A 20,374-nucleotide genomic window follows, 5' to 3' on the forward strand; every position below is an offset into this window, starting at 1 on the left:
TTACCCAGGCTGGAGGGCAATGGCACAATCTTGGCTCACTGCAACCTCTGCCTCCTGGGGTCAAGTGATTCTCCTGCCTTAACCTCCCGAGTAGCTGGGATTACAGGCGCCTGCTGCCATGCACAGCTAACTTTTTGGCTTTTTTTTAGTAGAGATGGGGTTTCACCATGTTGGCCAGGCTGGTCTTGAACTCCTGACCTCAGGTGATCCACCCACCTCAGCCTCCCAAAGTGCTAGGATTACAGGCCTGAGCCACCGTGCCTGGCCTATTGGCAAGGTCTTGGTGACCTGTACCTTGTGCTGACCTCCTATCTCATCCTGTGATGTAGAATGTCTAACCTCCAAGGAATGCAGCCCAGGAGGTCTCAGCCTTATTTTACCCAGTCTGTATTCAAGATGGAGTCGCTCTGGTTCAAACGCCTCTGACAGTTGCACAGTGACTGGTGGAGCACACTTGCTTGGGAGTGGAGGTGGCTCCTTGGGCTGACATTGATGAGGGCAGCCTCATCAGCATCACCTTTGGGACACACCCTGTGCAGCACAGCATGTAACAGACACAGCCCACCCATGAACTCACCAGGAAGTCTTTCAAAGGGGCACTCAATGACTATTTACCCGACTGAATTTGTTTGCCCTCTAAAGTTAGGCTGTCAGCAAATATTTGTTGAGCACCTAGTATGTGCAGGCTACTGTCTTCTTCCCCGGGGATTCGGCAGTGAACAAAGTCCCTGTCTGCAAGGACTTATGTTTTCTGCATAAGGGAACGTGTGGAAAAGTAAAATGCTCAGGAGGTAGGAAGTGCTTGAAAACAGTTAAAACGGGGAACAGGAGAGACGGGGGGTCTCTGGAGAAGTTTGGTCTGGGACCATTCTTTTAGGTATCCAGTGAGTTGGGATTGAATAATGACAGTCATGGAAGGTGCTGGAAGGAGACTCAGCAGAAGGAAGAGTGTCTGCAGAGTCCTGAGAATGTGAGTGCACTGGGTAAGTGTGTGATGCACTGGGGAAAGCCCGTGGGGAGGCTGCGGACAGGTGGGCTCAGCCTCCAAGCTGCAGGGACCATGCGGGCACTCAGGCCAGCTTCATACGGCCAGCCCACCTCTCCCCTTCCCTCCCCTTTCTGCCATCTGACAGAGGCTCTGCTGACCTCCTTCATCCCCCACCTAATTTCCCTGCCCAGCGGGTTTGCCATCCCCGTCTCATGGGGCGTGTGCATTTTGGAAGATCTGAAGGCACACATCGACCTTCCTTTTGTAAGAGGTTTGGGTTTTCTCCCGGTTGCCACTGGCTTTCCAGGAGGGCAGTGGCTGAGAGCTGATTTCTGTTTGTAAGATCCCTCTGGTGGCTGTGGGAAGGATGCTGTGAGTGGAGACAGCTGTGGGACAGGAAGGGCCCTGGAGGGGAGAGCCACAGGTGATGGATGAGGAATGCTGCTTGAGAGAAGGGGAGAGTAGATGCATCAGGACATCCACCTGGGAGCAGGACTTGCAGGATGCAGTTACAGAGTGAGGAGCAGGGGACGTGAGCACCCTGGGCTCCTGGAGCCTGCCTCTTGGCCCCTTGAATTGTAACACCTCTGGATGTAGGTGTCTGAAGACCAGCAATCTTCTTCTTCTGGTTCTGCCACATTATCCTGAGACTTGAACATGTCAGTTCCTCTCTGAGCCTTAGTTTCTTCTTGAAGGTGGTGGTGTCATGCAGGCTAAACGAGGGAGCATGTGGTAGACGGTGGTGGCGGCAGATTAACTGGTAAAGACCGGCAGAGCGGGAGGCTAGTGCTGCTTTCACCCTCTAAGTCCCTGGAGGGCAGGGCCCATATTTTCTACTTTTCTGAGGTCCCTCAAAACTCATATATCAGAGATTTCTTGGACAAACACTGGGCTTGAAGTAGTACATATTTTTGTTCGATTTCAGCTCCAGGTGCTGACCCATTTTATGCTTATCTCTGTTCATGCCACAGAACATCACTTATCACTAGCTGCAACTTTGGGAGACAGGAAAGATGCAAGTGAGAGGGTTCAGGTGTCCATCTCTTAGATCTTTGCACAGTTCAGGGGAAGTGGTGGTGGTGGTAGGTGTGTGTGTGTGCGCGTGTGTGTTTTCTCCTGTAAATCAGGGATGCCACAGCCTGCATGCTGCTCACCAGTGCACCCAGAGAGACAGCAAGGTGTTTCCACCTTCTGGGCTTGGAGGCTGGACAGGCGTGAGGAGCAGCCAGAGTCTGCCTGGTACAGGAACCATGAGCATCTCAGCTGTGGGGGAAGAAGGTTAACACTCCTGGCTCAGCGAAACTCAGCGATGTCCTCCTAGTCTCTCTCCTCTTGTAGTTAGTTACTCATCCTCCTAGAACTTTCTTTTCCAGTATGAGAACACACACCGAGGCAGGGTACAAGAAAGTGGAGCTCAGCTCCTCTGGCGGCCTGCCTACACCCGCTGAGTCACTCATAATGGCCCCTCAGATGTCATTTTCTTGCTAAGACATTTGGAAAAATTTTCTGGTTCTAAATCACACGCAAACGGTATAATTCAACAATCTTCTCTGAGTTATTCAGGGAACTTCAACGCACTCAGAAGTGGAAGATCAGGGCGGATGAAATCAATGAATTCTCTGAGTGCTCTGTTTTTCTCTGAATTCTATTTCATTTGCCAAATGGAGGGTGGGGGCAGCTCCATCTGACCCCTGGGGGATAACTCCTGGGGGAAGTCTGGAAGCAGCCGATTCGGGGTTTCTGGGTGACACTGGGTTTTCTTATCTTTCTGGTTCTATTTCTGTAATAGACCCAAGTGTCATGCAGGAAAAGGCTTGCTGCTACAGAGCCTTCTGTGGATTGCTGTGACAGGCCACTGGAGGAGAGGGTTTCAGGCTCAGGGCTGGGCTGGTCCTGGTTGGGAATCTCAGTGTTGTGGGCCATGGGCGTCCTCACCACACTTGCTAGGAGGAAGCTCCTGCCCTCTGGGGCAATGCTTGCTGATCCCCTCACCTAAATGCAGTCACTGCTAACCTGCCTTGGTCGCAGCCCTTTGTAGGGGGGGCAGAAAACGACTTTGTCACTCATCACAGTGGCCACTGTTAATCACTTGCTGCGGTTCAGGACTGGGGGCGGTCACCTTCAGCCTGGCAAAACAGACCGTGGGGTCATGCCGGCATCTCCAGGGGCAGTGTTTGCCTTTGTCCTGCACAAGGCTCGCTTCTACCAGTCCGAGGGCAAGGCAGACTGTATTCCCCACCTCACTGCTGGCACTAAGTTGGCAATCAGAGGAGAGCTGTTTCCTCTGGGGAGCAGGTACCTTCAGAAACAAGGACAAGAGAGCTGAGACAGGACGCACGGCTTTCCAGAACTGCTGCCTTTCGTGCCACTCTGTTCTGCCCAGACATTTTAAATTGAGATAGGCCCCGATGTCCACGGCCATGTCAAGCCTGCCGCATGGTAGGTGCTCCGTCTGTAGGTGTGGAATGCATGGGCCAGTCTGCACCGAGAGCCGCATCTCCCCCTCCCACCCTGCGAAGCCCGCTTGAAAAATACCACCAGCAGCCACATGTTAGGGGTCAGCCCTGGCAGGCCCAGTCCTCACGCCGACTTGTGACGTGGAGACTTCTATTTCATTTTTCACGTGAAAATGTTCAGGTCTAGGAGCTGCCACTCCGTCCCTCACCCTCTCACAGCCCAGCGTCCAAAGCTCAGCACTCGCCTGGCCTGAATAAACATGGCCGGCGATACAGGAATCAAAGCAAACAGGGCTTCTCTCTTTTTCCTCCTTTTTGCCAACTGCCCCATTAACAGAAAAACCTTTTAAGCGCCCACCTGGAAACCTGGCTTTTTCTCCTCCCTAAGCAAACTAAGATGGCCAAGCGGAATGTGCTGCAGTGCGGAGGGTGGGCGGAGGACCCCAGCACCCTGGATCCTGCTCACATGGCAAACAATGAACACAGGCAGATCAGAAATGCCCCTTGGGCCCAGCCCCGTGGTCCCTGCAGCAAGGCGGTTTGTGGCCAACAGGGGCTCCTTTCAGGAGCTGGGCCACAGAAGGCCATGGCTGCCCACCAGTCACACCTTCCCATAATAGCTCACTGCGGTTATTCCATCTACAGTCTGTCCCCAACATCCAGCTTTCTTGGAACAGTTTATATCTCCAGCCTAGACCACCTCTTATAGAATGGAGGAAAAAGGTGACCCCACCTGGAGAAGGACACACTCGTGAATAAATACATCACTGGCTTTAAGAACACAGCCCGCTCTGAGCATCACTGCTCAAACTTGCCCAGCTGTCAATGTGCCCTTAACAAACATTTACTGAGGCCCTGCCATGGATCAGGCACTTTGGGGACTCAAAGATGAAATGACACGGGCAGCTCCCAGGCTGGCGGGAGATAAGGCATGTGTATAAGTAATTAGCAAACAGGACTGTGTGTGGGCACCGCAGGTTGAAGTGCTCTGGTCCCCAGGAGACGAGGTGTCTCTGATGAGGGACTGCCTGTGGGAAGATCATGGAGCTGTCTTTGATCTTTGGAGAAGTCTGATAGGCAGGGGCCCCTGGGTGGGGAGAGCTGGCGGGGACAGAGACAAGGGGAAAAGAGGCCAAGGCACGCCGGGAGAAAGGCTGGAAGTGAGGCAAGATGGGCTAACGTCTATGGAAACAGAATAGTCTGTTCTTAATTTTAAAATCTTCTGTTTTAATTTCTGAAAAATATCGCTGAGGACCTATGAATAGGTCTGTTTTAATTTAAACAGATCATTAATAAAATGGTCTGTTTTAATTTCTGAAAAATACTGCTGAGGACCTATGAATATCCTCCTCTTGAATTTGCACATTCTTTTCTTTACCTTTGGGCAGGGAGGAGGGGTGACTGGACCGGAAGCATCTGTGAGTCATGTGACATTCAGGTTTGAGCACAAAAAAGTTCCAAACTTAGAGATATATTGCAAGGGTACTAATCTTGTGCTAACTTTGAAAAGAATCAGCAATTGTTACCACTTTGCCCCTTTACTTAACTGCTCTCTCTCCATTTATCACATTATTGTGGTTGTGGAACTGTTTCAGAGTAAGCTGCCAGCATCAAAACGACCTTGAAGTACAGTGCTTCATAATATAGGATCTCCTGGAAACAAGGACTTCCACTTAGAACCACCATGCCATGACCAAAGTCAAGAAATGGAACACTGATACAATACTATTTTCCAATGTACACAATCCTTATTTGAATTTTGACAATTATCCTTATACCATCCTCTATAGCAGCCCTCTTCCCTGGTCCTGGATCCAGCCCAGGATCACGGGGTGCACTGTCAGTACTCAAGGGCAGCCTGGGATCTACACACTAGACAGAGGTGAGAAGCAGTCCCAGTCCGGGCACTCTTAGGACACAGTGCTTTCTTCTTCCCCACCTCTGGCTTTCTCTTCTGGTTTATAGCTCAGGCCCTTTGGCTGTGTGTTTGAGCTCCTTACGGAGTAAGCAGAAGCGATTTCCCCCAGACACGCCATCGTTAGGAACTTTCCTGATTGTGTTCCTGACCTCACATCCTGGGCCCCACCAGGCCTGTACAGGGAATACAAGGTTTAGGAGTCAAGCCTGGGCTTGGGGCACAGGAAGCACAGGCCCCTCATGGACCAGGCTGGGCTCCAATGCTTCAACCAAGGTCACAGGTCTGGCGAGAGGCAGGGAAGGGAAGGACCTCCAGGGCTTCTGGCTCTGAGTTCAGTAGTCTTGCCTTGAGTCCCTGTCCTGAGAGATGGTGTCCTTGAGCTGCTCCAGAGCTAGGAGTGCTCTCTTCCTAAGTAAGCCAGAGTTCCAAGAGTGCAGGGTCTGGCTACATCTGCCTCCTTCATTCCCTTGTCTGCAGCACCCAAGGTGAGCCCAGCATACGACAGGTCCCTGTCCATAGCTGTTCAAAGAATGGGGGTAACCTCAGGGTGCCCGGCAGACGTTAAAGAGAGGCCTCAAGAGATGGTTGCTCACTGGATGGTGGTTGTCCACATCCTCGGGGCTTCAGGAGTGAGGCCTTGCCCTGTACCTGCCCACCTGCATCTCGACAGCTCAACAGGCACAAGGCAGCGCCCACCAGCTCTCCCCTTCCGAGCCAGGGCTCTCACACCTTCTCAGGGAGTCCCTTCCCCATCTTCTTTGGAAGCTTCCACCTTCTGTCCTCCAGGAGGTGGGGAACTGCCACCCTCCTGGGCAAGGATATGGAGCTGGTGTTTGGCCTGGATGCCCTTGCCTGGTTGGAGGTAATAAAGCCTAGGGCTGGCTTTCGACGATGATGGAAGCTTGGTGGCAGGGGATGTACTGAGGACCAGGAGACAGAACAGCTGCTTTCAAGCTGCTGAGTACCCAGCCTGCTGCCACTCCTGTACTGCGCATGACAGAATGCTTTTTTTTTTTTTTCCTGACGGAGTCTTGTTTTATCGCCCAGGCTGGAGTTCAGTGGCATGATCTCGGCTCACTACACCTCCGCCTCTCAGGTCCAAGCGATTCTCCTGCCGCAGTCTCCCGAGTAGCTGGGACTACATGTGTGTGCCACCACACCTGACTAATATTTGTATTTTTAGTAGAGATGGGGTTTCGCCATGTTGGCCAGGCTAGTCTTGAACTCCTGACTTCCGGTGATCTGCCCACCTTGGCCTCTCAAAGTGCTGGGATTACAGGAGTGAGCCACCACACCCGCCTCTAAGGGAATACAATTGGGAGTCCATTTTGCACTTGGAGAATTCAGGGTCTGGTAAAGGGACCCTATGGCAAACATTAAGACCCCAGACACCATGAGCTGAGATAGGACGACAGAGCAGGAGCTGGGAAGGGTGCTGAGGCACAGCTCAGCCCCGGCACGGATAGGGCAGGGGTCCAAGAGGCCTGCAGGACACTGCAGAGTAACTTGCATACGGGGCAAGAAAGGGCACATGGGGGAGGGGCGGGCAGACAGTGCCTGATGCAGGCCATCCCGGGACCTGGGATCTGTGAGGCCCAGTTGTGGAGCCTCCTGCTGTGTCGGGGCACAGGGCTTCTGGGGACCAAAGTCTGGAAAAGGGGCCGGGAAGCTGGACAGGGAAACCCTTGGAGGTGGTCTGGTTACCTGGGTGAGCTAGGAGCCACAGTCATCACACCACGGTCATCAGGGCCAGCAAGGTCACCTAGAAGCCTGCAAACAGTGCCAGCCTCCAGGCCCTGTGCACCGAGGAGGCCTTTAATCTTGCACTCACTCTCTAGGAAATGATGGGGCTGTATTCTGTGTTGAGAGAGGAAAAACACTCCCTTCCAAAAGCATGACAGGCAGAAAGCAGAGAAGGGCCAGGACTGGCTGAGGGCGGGGAGCTGGGCCTCTGGGGTGGACACACCCTTGGTCACACTGTGAGGGTAGCTTGGTTGGCCAGTCCCACCACTGCAGTGACCACAGTTGTGCTGGGCTCACATCAGTGAACCGAAGCTCTGGATTCTGAGAGTCTGAGGATTCCGTGAAGATCTGAGACTTGGGCTCAGAGCAAGGATGCGTGAAATTGTCCATATTCAGATTGGCCAGTGTGGCAACCAGATCGGAGCCAAGGTAAGTAACGTCTGGTTACTAATCCTAGCTTTACCACAGTCCATAGAGGCGGACAACCAAAAAAATACCCTAAGTTAGCAGGGAAGACAATAAGTCTAGCAGATTTAATGTACTTGCTAAATATCAGAAAATGCCTTTGGGCTTTAAAAAAATTCTTAAAAAAAAAATTTCCCATGGGAAAAGAAGGAAACAATCTTTAATTAAAGAGCTACAACACACGTTAAGGGCTTAGAGTGTTAATTTAATTAATGTTAATTTTATCCATAGATACATATGTACAATACATGCCAACCATTATATTACATAATACGTTTATCATCTTTTTCTTTGCCCACTCTGTTGCCCAGGCTGGAGTAGAGTGGCAGAATCATGGCTCACTATAGCCTCAACCTCCTGGGCTCAAGCTATTCTCCTGCCTCAGCCTCCTGAGTAGCTGGGATTATAGGCGTGCACCACTATGCCTGGCTAATTTTTTAAATTTTTTTGAGAGACAGGGATCTCACTTTGTTGCTCAGGCTGGTCTTGAACTCATGGGCTCAAGTGATCCTTCTGCCTCAGGCTTCCAAAGTGGTGGGATGACAGGTGTAAGCCACCGTGCCTGGCACTTTTATCATCTTTTATTTTTTTGAGATGGAGTTTCGCTCTTGTTGCCCACGCTGGACCGCAATGGCGCGATCTTGGCTCACTGCAACCTCCACCTCCTGGGTTCAAGTGATTCTCCTGCCTCAGCCTCCCCAGTAGCTGGGATTACAGGCATGCGCCACCACATCTGCCTAATTTTGTATTTTTAGTAGAGACTGGGTTTCACCATGTTGGTCAGGCTGGTCTCGAACTCCTGACCTCAGGTGATGTGCCCGCCTGGGCCTCCCGAAGTGCTGGGATTATAGGCGTGAGCCACTGTACCTGGCCCACTTTTATCATCTTAACAATGAACTTTTTATATCTAAAAACAGTAATTTGTCTCAAAACAGCTTTTTGAAGTTTTTTGAGAAACTTTCTATACCCTGTCACTATGGTGTCTTTTCCTTCCCCTCATGTTTATTGTAACGCTTAAAAAAAATCACTGTTTTATTAGTATGCAATTGAAAATTTAAGAGAGAGACCTAAAATAAAGTTTTTGTGTACAGTAACATAATTAATTAAAATACACTCTCTGGAATATAAATGAGTTTTTCTTTCCCTTGCCCCCCTGCTTAAAATTTTCCCCCAAGTACGTAACTTAATTGGCCAACCCCAAGAACACAGATGCCCGAACCCACGATCTCCAATCTTGATTTTAAAAGGACCAATTGCACTGTGCAAAATTTATCGTGTTCTCTTTGCTACTGTGAAATTACTTTTACTAATATGAGATGCATTAAAAGTAAGGTTTTGAAACAGCTACATTCATCACCTATCAATGACACTTGGGTTGCTTCTGCCTTTTGGCTACTGTAAGTAATGCTGCTAGGAAACAACTAAGGCTTTTAAATGCAGGTGTTTTAAACCCGGGGCAAAGAACATTACTGCTTGAAAAGAAGTCACCATTCCTCCATGCCTCAGGGGTAAGACACTCATAACTCACATACAGAGAAGAGGGAGGCAGGAGCCCTGCTGCTCTGAAGCTGGAAGATAATACGGAAAGGGGCCCTCGAGATAAAGTGTTAGGTTTAGATAGGGTCTTAGTTCTCACTCTAGAATCGTATTGTCTAGCGGTTAAGAGTCCTGGCTGACTCATCATTTAGAGCTATAAGAACTTTAAGACACATTTAATTTGGGGTATCTTAGAACTTGAATTTATTTATTCTTCCACTCCCTGAACAGTGCTGGCAGTTTACCATGAACTGCCTTGTTATTAAGACCATGGCCAGAGCAGCGCTGTCATTTAGAAGATATGGTTGGGGTTTTTAACATACCCTTGGGGATTTCAATATATGTGAATACATTTTCACTGCATTTTAATACGTGCTTTTCAGGGTGATCAAAAGGAGTCTTCCCAGTAACCGTTTCCATATTAAGAGCTTGGCACATATCTATATTAATAAGTACTGTGTATGTGACTGGAAGTGCAGTATGTTTCCAATAGTTACCAGAGGACAACTATGTGTAATTTTGAGTTGTATGTACACCTGATCATCAAAAATGCACATTATTGGCCGGGCGCAGTGGCTCACGCCTGTAATCCTAGCACTTTGGGAGGCCGAGGCAGGTGCATCACCTGAGGTCAGGAGTTTGAGACCAGCCTGGCCAACATGGCAAAACCCTGTCTCTACTAAAAGTGCAAAAATTAGCTGGGCATGGTGGTGGACGCCTGTAATCCCAGCTACTTGAGAGGCTGAGGCAGGAGAATTGCTTGAACCCAGGAGGTGGAAGTTGCAGTGAGCCAAGATTGTGCTACTGCACTCCAGCCTAGGTGACAAGAGTGAAACTCTGTCTCAAAAAAAAAAAAAAAAAAAAAAAAATAAATAAATAAATAAAAGAAAGAAAGAAAGGCCAGGTGCCGTGGCTCATGCCTGTAATCTCTGTACTTTGGAAGGCCAAGGTGAGTGGATCACAAGGTCAAGAGATAGAGACCATCCTGGCCAACATGGTGAAACCCCGTGTCTACTAAAAATATAAAAATTAGTTGGGCGTGGTGGTGCGTGCCTGTAGTCCCAGCTACTCAGGAGGCTGAGGCAGGAGAATCGCTTGAACCCAGGAGGCAGAGGTTACAGTGAGCTGAGATCATGCCACTGCACAGATAAGACTCCGTCAAAAAAAAAAAAGGTGCTAATTACTTAAAATCATGCACAGAGGTCCAAGTTATGGGTTGTTTGGAAAAGTTCATGAAAAGAAATCCCCAAAGTGAAATGAGATATTATTGTGAAATCAGATAAGAATTCAGTTTATTTTCCTTTAATGGAATCTACACTTTACTAGCTTGGAGCATTATAAGGAGAAATTAGAGCTATATTGACATTAAATTCTAAAACAACAGCTGTAATGTATATAATGGCCTGAATTTAATAGGAGGAAAATACGATTTAGTACTTTGTGTTTGACATTTTATTTAAGGAGTTCAGGTGGGGAGAAAATGCAATCTTCATATTACTTCATATTGCTTAGTAGAGGCAAAAAGCGAATGATGCCATGGTTATTTATGAAAAGGCCCTAAAAGAATGTCTTGGGGAGGGTCAGGCAACCAGAGGGAAACAGGCTTGGGAATGCTAACTTTCTCTCTGGTTAACACAGCCTTTTTCGGGGTCCGTTCACTCTGACCTTCCTCCTGCTTTCAGTTCTGGGAGATGATTGGTGAGGAACATGGGATCGACTTGGCTGGGAGCGACTGCGGGGCCTCGGCCTTGCAGCTGGAGAGAATCAGCGTGTACTACAACGAAGCCTATGGTAGGACTGGCGGGGCTCTGGGAGCAGTGGTCCCGCAACTGGGAACACAGGCAGAGGAAAGGCAGAAGCCCAGGAGATGGAAATGTCAAAGCAGTGATGTCTAGGCTCAGGGAGGCGACAGGCAGGGTACCAGCATCCTAGAGCGGTGGGTCCCCAACCCCTGGTCAAGAGGCAGGAATGGGGAAGGAGCTGCTGGATAGGGACACCTTAACACAAGGCAGGTTAAGTACTCACTTTCCTTTGTGGTTTCACAAATGAAACCAGAATCATTTCCAATATGAAGCAAGAGAATCTCTGTCACTGGCAATATCACAGAGCAGACAATGATGGAAATTGTTTCTGGGTATTCTATAGATTTGTGGGATTGTTGTTGGGGTAAAAAATATGATGTTAGATACTCAAATCTTGACCTACCAAGGGCCCCCTTCTAGAATATCCATGATTTTTTTTGGACCAGTATCACAAAATTCTATTTTGATAAAACATTAACTTTTAGAAAAACAAGTAGGCTGACTTTTTCCTATTTTTCACAGGTAGGAAATATGTGCCCCGAGCAGTCTTGGTGGACCTAGAACCTGGGACGATGGACAGCATTCGATCTAGCAAATTAGGAGCCCTCTTTCAACCCGACAGTTTTGTCCATGGTACGTTTTTCCAGAAGGTTCCACCAGGAGGAGGGGGGGATGCTTTACTGGTGCCCTTCTCGTTTCACTTTTCTTCCCCTGCTGGTTACTCTTTTTGGCCACAGGTAACTCTGGGGCTGGCAATAACTGGGCCAAAGGCCACTACACGGAGGGAGCTGAGCTGATCGAGAACGTCCTAGAGGTGGTGAGGCACGAGAGTGAGAGCTGCGACTGCCTGCAGGGCTTCCAGATCGTCCACTCCCTGGGCGGGGGCACAGGCTCCGGGATGGGCACTCTGCTCATGAACAAGATTAGAGAGGAGTACCCGGACCGGATCATGAATTCCTTCAGTGTCATGCCTTCTCCCAAGGTGTCGGACACGGTGGTGGAGCCCTACAATGCGGTTCTGTCCATCCACCAGCTGATTGAGAATGCAGATGCCTGTTTCTGCATTGACAATGAGGCCCTCTATGACATCTGCTTCCGTACCCTGAAGCTGACGACACCCACCTACGGGGATCTCAACCACCTAGTGTCCTTGACCATGAGTGGCATAACCACCTCCCTCCGGTTCCCGGGTCAGCTCAACGCAGACCTGCGCAAGCTGGCGGTGAACATGGTCCCCTTCCCCCGCCTGCACTTCTTTATGCCCGGCTTTGCCCCACTCACGGCCCAGGGCAGCCAGCAGTACCGAGCCCTCTCCGTGGCCGAGCTCACCCAGCAGATGTTTGATGCCCGCAATACCATGGCTGCCTGTGACCCCCGCCGTGGCCGCTACCTCACAGTGGCCTGCATTTTCCGGGGCAAGATGTCCACCAAGGAAGTGGACCAGCAACTGCTCTCCGTGCAGACCAGGAACAGCAGCTGCTTTGTGGAGTGGATTCCCAATAATGTCAAGGTGGCTGTCTGCGACATCCCGCCCCGGGGGCTGAGCATGGCCGCCACCTTCATTGGCAACAACACGGCCATCCAAGAGATCTTTAATAGGGTCTCTGAGCATTTCTCAGCCATGTTCAAAAGGAAAGCTTTTGTGCACTGGTACACCAGCGAAGGGATGGACATAAACGAATTTGGGGAAGCTGAAAGTAACATCCATGATTTGGTATCCGAGTACCAACAATTTCAAGATGCCAAAGCAGTTCTAGAGGAAGATGAAGAGGGCATGGAGGAGGCAGAAGTGGAGCCAGAAGATAAGGGACATTCACCGTGAGAGAAGCTGCGCCGTGGAGTCGCTTACAGAACAGTTTCTCATTAGATTAGTGTTTCTCCTGCAGCACTCCAAAACCCATTCTGCACTGCAGCACCGTGAATGATATGCACTCATCATTAGCTTCCACACAGGGACTGCGGGAGACAGGTGGGGACAGCTGACGGGCATTAGGGTCTTTGCTGACATTTACTAACCTTGAAGAGTTTGATATTCAATGCATACTTATTAACTTAAAAAAATAGCACATTTATTGTAAAGTGCTCTCTTTGTTTCAAAGTGTTCGCCAGGCATCCAGACTACACGTTGTGGATTTGCAGGGAGCCACTGGAGTTGGTGTTACATTTTTATACTTTAGCAGCACTGATAGGCACCCTGGAATCCTCACTTGCTATCCGAGGGCTACTAAGACTCTTTCCTTAGGTTCTTTCCTCTGAGCAAACACTGCCTGGCATCCTGCCTTCCAGTGCCTGCCAGCCTTCAGAAGAGCCAGGTGCCTGACTAGTACATGGGGAGCTACAGAGCCAAGGTCAATGTGAGTCAACATCCACTAGAAATATCCATGTTGTGTAGACCTGTGCACACAACATGCTAACTGGAAAAGAGGAAAAAAGAAAAGCCACAGTCCTCTCCACAAAAATACCTGGTCCAAACAAGAAAAACAAAAAGACAAGCAAAACTAAAGAACTGCAGTCCTCTGATCTTTATTTCTGAAGAGCTAGCCTTTAACATATATGTTTATATAGTTTAAATTTCTTACTACTGTTAGATTCCAGGAATTCATTAATAATCATCCTTGGCTTTCCTTTTAAAGGCTATTTTGAAATGCTTTTTTCACTTTCATTCAGTCATCACCCCCCAAAATGCTCCGCAGCCTCTCTGCTCTTTGAGAAAGGGCACACCATCCGCTCGGCAACCATTCAAATGCAGGAATTAAGCAGCAATGGCTGCAGTGTCCTTCTCAGTTACGGAGGACATCGTCTCGTTAGGGAACTTTTACAGTTCAAATTAATTTGCAGAAGTTGCCATAAATGTCTGCATAATGACACAGATTTAACCACTACATGATTTTAATCTGCTCACATTATAACAGGACCAAATACACAAGAGCGTAATCAAATCATCTGTAACTTCTTAATTACAGTTTACCTATTTCTGACATGCAGCACTGCCACCTCTTCCAGCACCATCAGGGTTTAAATGGCCCTCTAGAATTACCACTGAGATACACTATTTGATCCATGGATAACCGGTAATGGGAAAATGCTCCGACCCTCAATGCAGTAAATATTTACTTGCAGGCAACTGGGTTCTCATCTCTTGATTTGCTTTTGTAATCAGCAATAACAAAATAGCAGATAGATGGATGACAGTTGCTCATTCTGAGAAACTTCACTCTTTTCACTTATGCATCATGAGGAAATAACTAAAATACATACCAAGAGAAAACTACCTTGCCATCGGATCATCAACAAGTCTTCTATTTACAAACTTCAAAAAACAGAAAACAACAATCATGTTTTAAATGCTTTCTACTTGTGGTTCAAGAAGCACTAGATTTAGTAAGAAACTCTACCTATATACTTAGTTTGAAGTTAGTAACTTCCTGAGATGCTAAAGACTTACAGCCTGCGATTATACAAGGATTTACACATGCTTCCTCTGATGCTTTACTTCTCAAACCTAAAAAAGCAATGAAATAGATGTAAGGAAGGAGGGATTTAAACCTTTTAAAAAACTTTTGCTGACTTATATTACTGTAAAGATTTGTTTGCTCAATAGCCATCATTAAACTACAAAGTAATTCAATTTTAAATGGCAAAATTGCTTTATTTCAGACTAAATAAATTCGTTTTCTTGAAGCCTAACCATCCAGACTGAGTAGTTAAAAATATTTAGAAATGCATCTCACCATCCTACTCTTTTGTATGGTAGAAATAGATTTAAAAACACAAAACAAACTAGAAACCTAAGAAATCTGTCCCTTTTGATTTTGAAGAGCTTATCCTTTAGCAGTACAGTTGCTACAGCGACCTTGGTCTCTCAGAGACCAACAGCAGAATCACCGAATTTTAGAGCTTATCCGATTCCTTCACTTTGCTCACAAGAACTATGTGAACTAAGAGATTGACAACTTCAAACATCATCCAACTAGTTAGTGGGATACTCATTAAGCTGGTCTGATTGGGGTCACCTCACCATTGGGCACAGTCATCCTGCCAGCTACCCAGCACTGCTGGAGGCAGGAAGTTTATTATACTACTGGTTTAGGATTTTTTTTAATCACAGAGAAAAGAGCCTCTAAGAATCTCTGCTGACAGTAAACTTGTCTTTTACTCAGTTACTTCACTCCTTTCCATATCACAAGCCCTGTCCCTAAGTCTCACCTCTACCCCATTTGCCTCCTTAATAATATACCGTCTATATACCAATAATCTACCAATATACTACCAATCTACTATACCATCTATATACCAATAATCTACCAATATACTACCAATATACTATACCATCTATATACCAATAATACCCCATCTGCCTCCTTAATATACCATCTATATACCAATAATCTACCAATATACTACCAATCTACTATACCATCTATATACCAATAATCTACCAATATACTACCAATCTACTATACCATCTATATACCAATGATACCCCATCTGCCTCCTTAATAAACGACTTATCTCTAATTACTTGACTGGAAATCATTTAGCCCCTTTGCCTATTAGTTACTTTATTTGTCCCATGTCAAAAAGGCCCGACAACCTTTTGATTCATTTATTCCTGTTCCCTGTAATGGAGGATACTTCCTAGTACCTTAATCTTGGGGACCACAGCACTGAACTGAGGTGTCCTAACTTGCAAACAGCAGGATGACAGCTCCAAGGCGAAAGACTCCAAGGGCTCCTAACCTGCTGTTGTCCAGAGGCACCCTCTTCCACTCAATCGGCTGTGCCTCCCTGCTCACTCTGTGCTGAGAATTCAGTAAAACCTACAGGTCAAGTGTCGGGACAATAAGTCATTCCCAGAAGCCGAGAACAAAGACGTTCTTTTCGGCTTATCCTCGGCATTGCTGACAGTGGCCCTGATAAATTATTGTGAGCTTAAGTACCATGTGAGAACTGGTCCTAGAATGGTGTTTCAAAATTTCCAGTTCAAATTTATTTCTCCAGTCTCCAAAAACAGTTAAAATCAGGCAGTTAAGTTTGCAATGGTGTTTTACTTGCCCAAGCCCTTTCAAGTTTCAAAGAAAGATAAAAACATAACTTGCAACAATTTTTCATCCCTAAATAATGAATGAATGAATCACTATGGAAATACCACGAAACTGCTGTTGTGGTCACCGTGTCCCAGACTTGCAGTCAAAACTCCTAGGTTTTAATTTCAGTTTGGCCATCAACTCAATGAGCAAGTTATTAAATAGCTTTGCCTCATTTCCTATGAGAAATGCTACCAGAGTATGAAGATTCATTTACAAAACAATGTGAAAAACACTTTGTGCTTAAATTCTGTAACTGTTCTTATCTATAGGCTTTAAGTGCACAATACAAAACGAGTACAATTTAGTATTTCTTCTTCTAATCTACACTTTTAGTATTTAATAATTATTTCCATTTGGTACTGATAACCATGTCATTATTCTGACATGACAACAATTCGAAAATAAGGGACTACAAAGCCTCAATGAGAGCAGATAATTTTGATCACCAATTAATGTCATGAAACAACTATTTTGAGACATTTTCAAAATGCTTTCTGTATCCCTTTGGTCACTAAATATTAAATCTGGCTTCCCCTGCTTTTAAGAAACCCTGGTTCACATGGCCATAATCATGCAGCTGTGCAGACAGTTCCTTTAAAGAAAATGAAAAAGTCTCACAAACTAAAAATCAAGAGTAACAGTGAATCATATTTCAATTTATTGACATTGTCAATTTATGAACAAGACAGGATTTTTTTTTCCCCATGAAATGAGATCCTTTTCAATCTGCCATAACATGTGCCCACACATCTTCACCTTGGAAATGCAGCATTTCAAGCTTTAGTCAGGGTCTAGGAGGAAAAAGAAAATCCAACAGTTGCTGGCTAGTTCTCTGTGTTTTCTTAAAAACTCAACATGAATATAAGAACTAACTTCCTTATAGTGAACTGTGTAACTGTGGCCGTGGCTCAGATATAAAAAGCGCTGGTTCAAGCACACAGGCTTAGTCAAGCAGGCATTTCTCCGCTGAGTAAAAGGAAACACTCTCCCAGCATAAACAAACTACTTTGCCTTTAAAAGACACTAACATCTCCTTGTGCTAATGAGGTGGGGTCTGTAACCCCGACGGGCATAACAGAGAGGGTCTAACGCTTTGTTTAAGGGGATCCGACACTACTTCCTGACCCCCAGGACTTTGCAAAATCTCAGCATTAGATGCAGTCTGGCAGCTCTGAGCCGAGTGAGGCTAAATGATCTTCTGTTAGCTTATTGTTAAAACAAAACAACCCAACATAAAACCAGGTCTCATTACTCAGAATTATGAGATTAGACAGAGAGCCCCTAGAAAAGGGGCTAAATTCAAAACACTGCATCTCCAGACTTGTAATAAAATATTTACTAATTCAAAATGAAAATGAAAAGTGCTTAGGGGAGATGGTTCCAATAAGTAAAATTGCTCATAACCATAAGCTGCCAAAGGATTAATATTTATCACATTTCTGTGCTATTATGGGTCTGAAGCTTTTTAAAAGCAAAACAAGAAAAATTAAATCTGAAAAACATCTCTCTGATAATTTGCCTTGCCTACTTTTGAAATAACAATGTCAAGAAAGTACTTTGGAGATCAAATCACTTTTATAATGTGGAACACAAAAGTCTACACTTATCAACTGTACAGACCTTTTTATTTCACGAGAATTTAACTTTACATCACCAACATCTTTGAAAAAGTAAAATGAACCAAACCCTCTGAAAGCATAATAAATTAGCAAAACAGTATTCACTGCGGGGTCTTGCAGATTTTATTGCTTGATACAACAGCAGGACCCTTGCCTGCACTTGTAGTTATTATGTTCGGGAAGTAGTGATTTGTGAGAACGTTATTAGATGTGGGGGAAATAAAAATGTAAAGAACTGTAGTTTTTCATGCTCTTGGACTGTTATGTAACTCCAATTGCAATTATACAAGTGGGGAGTTCATCCTCCAAATTATTTGATTTGTGCATACAAATGAAACAGGTTTAATTAAAATAAGATGGCTCTCTACCTAAGCATTGCTAAATGAACTGAAAATCAATGTGCCAATTACTTCTGCTTGTCAGGGCCCAAAAAGACTTTCTTTTTATTAGGCCAGGGGACTTCTATAACCTGCATGCTTTAAATTATATTATCCCAATAACTAACTTCCAAATACGCTGACTAAAAAATGAATAGAACCCAAAACTAAAATTATTTTGATCTTTATGGTGCTCCAAAAACTTAAGATGCAACTGTTCTTCTAAATAAATCAGTAACTTACAGATTATTCCTTCTTTACTTTCACAATTTTTACGCTGCTGCCAGAAGTCTTCTCGGCATTTGCTTTGAATTCTGTCTTCAGTGCATCTCTCACTGCTTTTGCACAGATCTGGGAGTATCGGATGTAGCTGGGAGAAAATGAGAGAAGATATATGGTTAATTATCAATATTCCAGCCAGACAGCTGTTACTGTGTTTTTGCTTTTCTTCCTGTACTTTTTATTTTGGTTTGGTTGTACCTTATTGTAGAATTGGATTTAAAAATATGACTAATGCCAAAAAGTATCTATACAAAGAAAAAGAACTAGAAAAAAATGTACCAAAGTATTAACTGGTGTTTGGATGGATGATCTTTGATTTTTCTTCTTTGTACTGTGTTTTCTCTTTAGTGTATATTAATTCAAAATAAAAGATGCATAAATGTTTTTAAAAATCCCACAGCATAGAAAATAAAAGACTGAAATGTTTGGAGACTATAACATGAATCATCAATTCTCTCCTCAATTTCTCTCCTTAAAACTTTAATTATATTATTATTGAAAAATAAGGTATACATAAGTAAGAGAAAACTATTTTGAATTAAAACAATTCGTTCTAAATTATTTAAACTCTTTTCTGAGAATACTGAATTCTGTCTCACAAGTCTGCCACTGAATAACCTCCTAATGAAGATTTCTAAATCAAACTGAAAAGTGCTTAGAGAACATCATCAATTCTAGCAAAATTGTAAAACCTGCTTCCTGTTTGGTAGATGGACTCCCATCAACACTGTAGTTTCCAAAAGGTGTCAGATCACCTTTCCCACTTTTGAGAAACAGGAAGCGGGGAGGGGTGCTATTTTCTCATGTTTTAGAATTTATTTTGGGGACTCAGAGGTATGAGTTCCAATGCCTGCTTCCATTCTTACTAACTGGGTGACCTTCAGGCTGTTCAACCTTTTCAGCATGTTTACTGTTTACTCACCTGAAAAAAACCACAGAATAAAAGGATAATAATACCTGTCCTGCTGATAGCTGGGAGGAGGAAAAACAAGTGTGAAAAAGTATGGATCACAGGGTAGGTTGCCTAATAAACGGTATCTACTACTGGGACTATCATCCTTCCATCCTTCCAATTCTACAAGACTTCGCTGGCTTGACCTCAGCATCAGCAAGTCGGGAAGCTCTGTTGTAGTGTAGTCACATGTACCCACAAAATGTAAAGTGCTACACCATCCAGTCAACTAACAAGGTGTGTCACCTAGAGCAAGGTACTTCTGCTCACTCAGGTGCACGGGTAAAAAAAAAATCGGATGTGACACCTAGACCAATGGTTTGCGGTTCCACTATGAGACACTATGTCCTCAAGTGGGTTCCATATTTGAGCTTTCCAGGAGCCACCTCTCACCTTTGTGAAGGGCTCTCGACAGTTTACCAATGGCTTTCACCCCTTTTACACATAAGGAAACCTGAAATCAACAGGACTTAAAAGTTAAAAAAAAAATGTGTAAAGTTGTAAAAGGCTCCACCTCGATGCTGGATTAAAGGTCAAAGCTGCTAACGGCGGTCACGTGGAGAGAAATCTCCTGTTTCCCGAGGTGGATATGACTGTACTACTTTCACCACCCGGCTCCAGCACCATTCTAGAAGAATTGCTGAATAAGAGCTGGCCTCTCTCTCTCGAGAAACCTCCCATTCACAAAGGTGTCCAGGGGCACTCTGTGGGTGCTGGGCCACACCGGCGGGAAGCGAGGCAGGACACAGACGCGCTCCCACGCGAGGCCGAGGCCGCGCCCGCTTGAGCGCTTTGCCCACAGCGACGCCATCTTGACGGCGACGCCCGAGGCTAGGCCCAACCCCGGTCACGCGTGGGGCCGCTGCTCCGTGTCCTGCATGACCTGTGGGCACCGGGATGCGTGACGGCCGGCTCGCGAAGCCCTTCCCTCTGGAGGCCTGGGCCTACCTGAGTCCAGCCTGTCTCCAGTAGGCCACCATGCTGTCGCGAAAGCCGAGCGCGTCGGGCCGAATCGCCAAGACGCCGGCAATGTCGGCTCAGCCGGGCGGTTCAGCCGCAGGAAGAGCGGACCACAGAAGCGGAAGGGGCGGGGCGTACGGGCCTGCCAATCACCGCCTCCTACCCGGCCCCGCCCTTGAGCACGGC

General features: G+C 46.1%; 2 protein-coding genes and 1 pseudogene across 2 annotated transcripts; 1 reads left to right on the plus strand and 2 right to left on the minus strand.

The window, feature by feature from the left end:
* Window positions 1-1,866: 1,866 nt before the first annotated feature.
* On the minus strand, window positions 1,867-18,229 carry LOC129052166 (zinc finger protein 714-like; annotated as a pseudogene).
* On the plus strand, window positions 7,384-14,595 carry TUBB1 (tubulin beta 1 class VI). Its single transcript, XM_002830473.5, has 4 exons — window positions 7,384-7,534; window positions 10,789-10,897; window positions 11,431-11,541; window positions 11,646-14,595. The coding sequence occupies exons 1-4, from the start codon at window positions 7,478-7,480 to the stop codon at window positions 12,728-12,730; spliced, it is 1,362 nt and encodes a 453-aa protein (XP_002830519.2). The 5' UTR covers window positions 7,384-7,477; the 3' UTR covers window positions 12,731-14,595.
* ATP5F1E (ATP synthase F1 subunit epsilon) lies at window positions 16,627-20,334 on the minus strand. The gene is made up of 3 exons (XM_009233772.4): window positions 20,177-20,334; window positions 18,238-18,364; window positions 16,627-16,789 (listed from the first exon to the last, which is right to left on the minus strand). Exons 1-2 carry the CDS (start codon window positions 20,206-20,208, stop codon window positions 18,241-18,243), a joined length of 156 nt encoding a protein of 51 aa, XP_009232047.1. The 5' UTR covers window positions 20,209-20,334; the 3' UTR covers window positions 16,627-16,789; window positions 18,238-18,240.
* Between the last annotated feature and the right edge of the window lie 40 nt (window positions 20,335-20,374).

Source organism: Pongo abelii, chromosome 21, assembly GCF_028885655.2.
Source record: "Pongo abelii isolate AG06213 chromosome 21, NHGRI_mPonAbe1-v2.0_pri, whole genome shotgun sequence".
Taxonomy (NCBI): Eukaryota; Metazoa; Chordata; class Mammalia; order Primates; family Hominidae; genus Pongo; species Pongo abelii.

Excerpts from the sequence above, each read along its gene's own strand:
- TUBB1 (XM_002830473.5), top strand. The coding sequence starts at position 7,478 with ATGCGTGAAATTGTCCATATTCAGATTGGCCAGTGTGGCAACCAGATC. Across the intron at positions 7,535-10,788 it reads GCAACCAGATCGGAGCCAAG|TTCTGGGAGATGATTGGTGA; the intron begins GTAAGTAACGTC and ends TCCTGCTTTCAG. Across the intron at positions 10,898-11,430 it reads GTACTACAACGAAGCCTATG|GTAGGAAATATGTGCCCCGA; the intron begins GTAGGACTGGCG and ends TATTTTTCACAG.
- ATP5F1E (XM_009233772.4), bottom strand. The coding sequence starts at position 20,208 with ATGGTGGCCTACTGGAGACAGGCTGGACTCAG. Across the intron at positions 18,365-20,176 it reads TGGAGACAGGCTGGACTCAG|CTACATCCGATACTCCCAGA; the intron begins GTAGGCCCAGGC and ends ATTTTCTCCCAG.